Source organism: Brassica oleracea, chromosome C3 (assembly GCF_000695525.1).
Source record: "Brassica oleracea var. oleracea cultivar TO1000 chromosome C3, BOL, whole genome shotgun sequence".
In the NCBI taxonomy this organism is placed as follows: Eukaryota; Viridiplantae; Streptophyta; class Magnoliopsida; order Brassicales; family Brassicaceae; genus Brassica; species Brassica oleracea.
This window is the reverse complement of record NC_027750.1, coordinates 50,581,425-50,586,448: the sequence shown is the minus strand read 5'-3', so window position 1 is coordinate 50,586,448 and position 5,024 is coordinate 50,581,425. Positions and strand designations below refer to the sequence as shown.

At 37.4% G+C, this 5,024-nt stretch overlaps 1 protein-coding gene across 2 annotated transcripts in view; it reads right to left on the bottom strand.

The window, feature by feature from the left end:
* Nucleotides 1-2,837, bottom strand: part of LOC106334342 (microtubule-associated protein 70-2-like) — an 8,331-nt gene extending 5,494 nt beyond the window's left edge. For both annotated transcript variants that reach the window (XM_013772641.1, XM_013772642.1), the window contains exons 1-9: nucleotides 2,685-2,837; nucleotides 2,291-2,570; nucleotides 2,119-2,204; nucleotides 1,575-1,640; nucleotides 1,329-1,499; nucleotides 1,085-1,255; nucleotides 808-963; nucleotides 565-711; nucleotides 394-465 (exon numbers count right to left, since the gene is read on the bottom strand). In XM_013772641.1, the coding sequence (XP_013628095.1) occupies nucleotides 394-465; nucleotides 565-711; nucleotides 808-963; nucleotides 1,085-1,255; nucleotides 1,329-1,499; nucleotides 1,575-1,640; nucleotides 2,119-2,204; nucleotides 2,291-2,531 (1,110 nt within the window). In that variant the 5' untranslated portion in view covers nucleotides 2,532-2,570; nucleotides 2,685-2,837. The remainder of the gene's footprint in view (nucleotides 1-393; nucleotides 466-564; nucleotides 712-807; nucleotides 964-1,084; nucleotides 1,256-1,328; nucleotides 1,500-1,574; nucleotides 1,641-2,118; nucleotides 2,205-2,290; nucleotides 2,571-2,684) is intronic.
* Nucleotides 2,838-5,024: the final 2,187 nt, after the last annotated feature.

Here is a 5,024-nt window from a genome sequence, read left to right as displayed (position 1 = left end):
CTAATAATTTACTAATCATTTTAGTCCAAACTTAATCCAATATCTAGAATCATCCTCCACCTCCTTAGAATAAAAATCTAGATATTCTCATAGAATTATCTAGATAATTATAATAAAAAATCTTAGATATTATGGTAGAATTCTCTAGATTTATGATTAAAATATGTAAGATATTTTGTATTTTGGAGGCTATAAATACTTCCACTCCCCTTTCATTTTGTATCACCAAGAAATAATCAAGTTTGTAACAAACTTTCAAGTAATAATAAGAGTCATCTTCTAAGTTATAAAATCTTTCTTCTTCACAAAGCTTATTTCTCTTCAAACACTTAAACATTTTCTCCATCCTTATAAAGTTTTTCATTCCAACACTAAGTACGTAAGATCCATTACCTTTAACTGTGCTTCGGATTTAGCAGCTCGGTCTGTTATGGCAAGCTTATCGCGAAGTTGCTGCATTTCTCCCTGCAAAGAGTAGAGAATCAAGAGCTGAGAATGTTGATATTGTTCTCACTGTTGCATCCTGAAAGTCTAGGAGAGGGGACATCATATCTAAATTTAAACCTGTAGAAACCTTCTTTCTTCAAGCCATTGCTTCACAGGCATCACTTTATCATTACCATCTTTCCACTCATTTGCTACCACCGTTGCAACTCTGTTTGCTGTAACCTTTGCACGTGCAAGCTCCCTGTCAAGAGTTTTCCTCTCTTCCTGAAAAAAACACAGCAAGAATTGAATTCATTAAGAAGTTAGTGGCAAGAAAAACTAGAGACCTTGTGGCAGTCTTGTGAAGTGTGGTTAGTTTACATTCATCTCTTGGAATTTTCGCTCGTAATCCCTCACGGCATTTGCAGCAGAACCACCTGCAAGAACAGCCTCTTCCAGCTCTCTTACTGTCTGAGTGAGCTTTTCCACATCAGCAACCTTCTGCCTATGCATTTTGTCTAAAATCTTGTTTTCTTCCTGGACATAAGATAGATATTCAATCAGATTGTTGGTAGATGACTGACATGTGATGGGGTAGATCTCATCTCTAGTGTGTTTAAAGTACATACAAAAGAATAAGATGGTAACTAGAGAGAACCTGACAGATTTCTATTTGTTTCATTAACTCCTGGTTCTTGTTTTGAAGATCATCAACCAAGGCTGCTTTTGCAAGGGCACCTTCAATGGTCCTCTCAGCATCAAGTAAGGCAGCTTCCTTTGATTTAGTCAGACGATCAAAAGCCCTGTTATCTTCTTGAAGCTTCCCAATCTATGCAGTAACAAGCAGTTCACGAGTGACTTGATTAATTTTCAATAAGAAAGGAAGCAATTGTAGAAAATACCTCAGATCGTGCAAGCTTAAGTTCAGCTTCTAAAGGAACAAGGATGGCTTCAATTGGAGGCATGTCATCGTCCTTTTGTGCAGCATGGACCCGTCTTAAGGTGGCTTCAGCAGCAAATTGAGCAGCCATTGAGGCTTTCTTCTCCTCGTTGATTTTCTTGATTTCTAGATTCTGCAATACAGTTAATATCATATTTGTATCAGAATAAAAAAAAAAACCAAGCTAAGGAGGAATTATGAGAAATACTTTGCTTTGGAGGATTGATTCTGTCAACTTGAGCTTCTCATCCAACTTAGCGAGCTCCTCAGTAAGCTAATAGTAAAAAAAAAAAGTCGAAAAAGTCAATCCAGGAAAAGCATGAAAAACTCACTACTTGAAACTACTTGGACAAAGAAAGAGACTGTATCCTGTCTGCAAATTTCTTTGACATTTTTAAAACATAAAAGTCAAGAACAGACACATGATGTCATGATTGATTAAAAACTAGTAAGTAGTACCTAGTACCCCCACTTGGGATAAATGCACCTGGACCATGTCATGATAAATGAATTTTTCAACTAACAAAATAAAACATAGACTATGTGGTGAAAGGAAGAAATAAAAGTGACTGCACTCAGATGAGTAACTTAGCAACAACCATTATTGATTAGCTGAACAAAAACAAATTGAGAAAAGATGGGGACTTCTCTTAATATTTGCTATATGTGAAATTGAAAAAGAAAAACTTTTAGAATTTCAAACGAAGACAAGACAAAGTCAAAAAATAGAAAATCAGACAAGAAGAGAAAACCTCTTCAACAGCTTTCTCTCTCTGTCTCTCAGACAACCTTAACGCTTTGATCTCAGCGTGTGCTTCCCCTAACTCTCGATCCTTATCTGCATTTATTAAATCAAATCATGCATCAAAAATATCAGAATCGAATCGACGGATCGAGCAAGCATTTTTTATTTTTTTTTCGAACCTCTAACTTCATTCTCTAGTCGATTAAGCTCCACCTTCACTGGATCCGAGCCATGAAGCTGAGTGATGAACTCATTCTCAGCCGCTGCGTCGTCTAAGCTCAGCTTAACTGGCCTACGCTTGGAGGAGCTTTTTCCTCCGCCGCTCTCCTTGTATGACGCCGAAACCTTCAGTGACGGATACGACGAAGCCGGTTGCGTGATCGACGCCGTTGCATCTCCGTCACCGGAAACGTCCGACATCTTCGATCTGATCCTTTCAAACACGTATGATCCGAAATGCTAGAAGATGAAACACGCCAAAAAAAAAGTATCAGCTGAATAATGCTGAGTTCGAGAGAGAGAGAGAGAGGAATCCGAAGCTAAAGAGTTATTTGGGATGCAAACGATGCTAACCTAGTGAGATAGAGAGAGATAGATTTGAGATAACTCTTTCGTCTTCTTCGTTTTTTTTTATTTGTTTAATGAGAGAGATGAGAATGTGAAAATTAGAGACAAGAAAAGAAGTTTAAATACTGTTACGGTTGTTGTCTCTCTCTCTCTCTCTCTCTCTCTCTCTCTCTCTCTCTCTCGTAATAGATTTGACAAGACAGCGAGAGTATCAATCAAATCCATCATCTCTTCCATGAACACTGACTTAGGAACATGATTACTTTTCGATTAATCAACAAACAAATAATCGAATATGTTTCCTATTTTTTTATTGCATATATAATTTGTTTATTCAGCGAGTTTGTGACGGCAGGTCTGTTTTTACCATAAAAAGACAATTTTTATACAAAAGTGATTTGTATACGGAATAGATCAGAATCTTTGTAGAAAATAACTTATGTACTTTCTTTTGTCATCAGTTGGAGTGTTGGACTAACAAGGAATAATCCTTTAACTAACCCTACAACACGAGAAACACGATTAATTAGATGCAGATTTTCGTGACATTTAAGACATTTTCCTTTTATGTTTCTTCTGTAAGTTAAACTACAAAATTATTAATCAAATAGAATATCAATTTTCATTATTTATTTTATTTACTATAAGATAGATTTTATAAGAGTTTTATTATTTCACTGTAGAAAAAGTACATTAATTACTCTAGATTTTACGAGAGTTGTATGATTTTATTATGAGTTTTCTTTTCTTTCCTCTTTTATTTTATTATGAGTTTTATTTCACATTTTTTTTTCTCTCTTCTCCTTTTCACCTTTTTATTTAATTTCTTTTACTTTTGAATTTACTTGTTGTGAATGAAGAGAGGAACTTCTGTGTATTATTAGGTCGACCAACTGGTCTTTATATACATATGGTAATGATGGTCTAAGTACTGGATCGACATTAGATCGTACTTATTCTTAACTAGATAATGACTAGCAATACGTAAGATAAACACCAACTATAATGTAGATAAACACAAGAGTAGATAGGCGCCAGTATGATCCTGCGGATGGGCTTGGCCCGTCTTGCTACACGGGCTGATAAATGGGTCGATCACTAAATGGTTTATAACACTCCCCCTTGATCGACACATCCGGTCAAGGTTCATTCATGCTTTGGATGTTGCCTCATTAAAACCTCTCTTGACAAACCCAAAACCCAATGTGGTAAAAGGGAAAACAAGACAGGAAAAAGAGTACAACACATGAACTCCCCCTGATGAATGCATCACCGAATATCCTTCAGTCGACGCATGCCTATCTTCCATATGAGCTTCTTGAACGTTGAGGTTGGTAGTGACTTGGTGAAGAGGTCGGCTGAATTCTCACTCGAACGGACTTGCAATACTTGGACCTCTCCTGCCTTCTGAAGCTCGTATGTGGAGAAGAACTTAGGAAGAATATGTTTCGTCCTATCTCCTTTAATGTATCCATCCATAAGTTGTGCGATGCATGATGTGTTATCCTCGTATAGGATGGTCGGTGGATCCTTTCCTTTGATCATACCACAAGTGGTACGAATATGCTGTGTCATGGATCTCATCCATACACTCTCATGGCTGGCTTCATGCATGGTTAATATTTCTGCGTGGTTAGAAGATGTGGCTGCCATGGTCTGCTTCATGGACCGCCAGGATATAGCTGTCCCACCGTGTGTAAAAACATAACCAGTCTGAGATCTAGCATAATGTGGATCAGAGAGATAACCTGCATCAGCAAAATCAACTAAATCTACCTTAGATTTGTTAGTAAAGATAAGACCCAAGTCTTTCGTTCCTTGTAGGTAACGAAGTATATGTTTAATCCCGTTCCAGTGCCTTTGGGTCGGACAGGAGCTGAACCTAGAAAGTAAGTTCACAGCAAAGCTGATGTCTGGTCGTGTGTGGCCAGCTAAATACATCAGAGCTCCTATGGCACTGAGATAAGGCACTTCGGGACCAAGGACTTCCTCATTTTTTTTCTTCGGGACAAATGGGTCAGTGTCCGGACCAAGACTTCTCACGACCATCGGGCTAGTCAATGGGTGAGACTGGTCCATATTAAATCTTTTGAGTACTTTTTCTGTATATGCCTTTTGATGCACAAGAATTCCATCTTTAATATACTCAAGTTGTAATCCCAAACAAAACTTTGTTTTTCCAAGATCTTTCATCTCGAATTCTTTCTTGAGATATTCAACAGTTTGGGAAATTTCTCCAGAGGTTCCTAGGATATTTAAATCATCTACATATATTGCAATGATTACAAAACCCTTAATGAACTTCTTTATGAATATGCATGGGCAGATCTGGTCGTTTTTGTATCC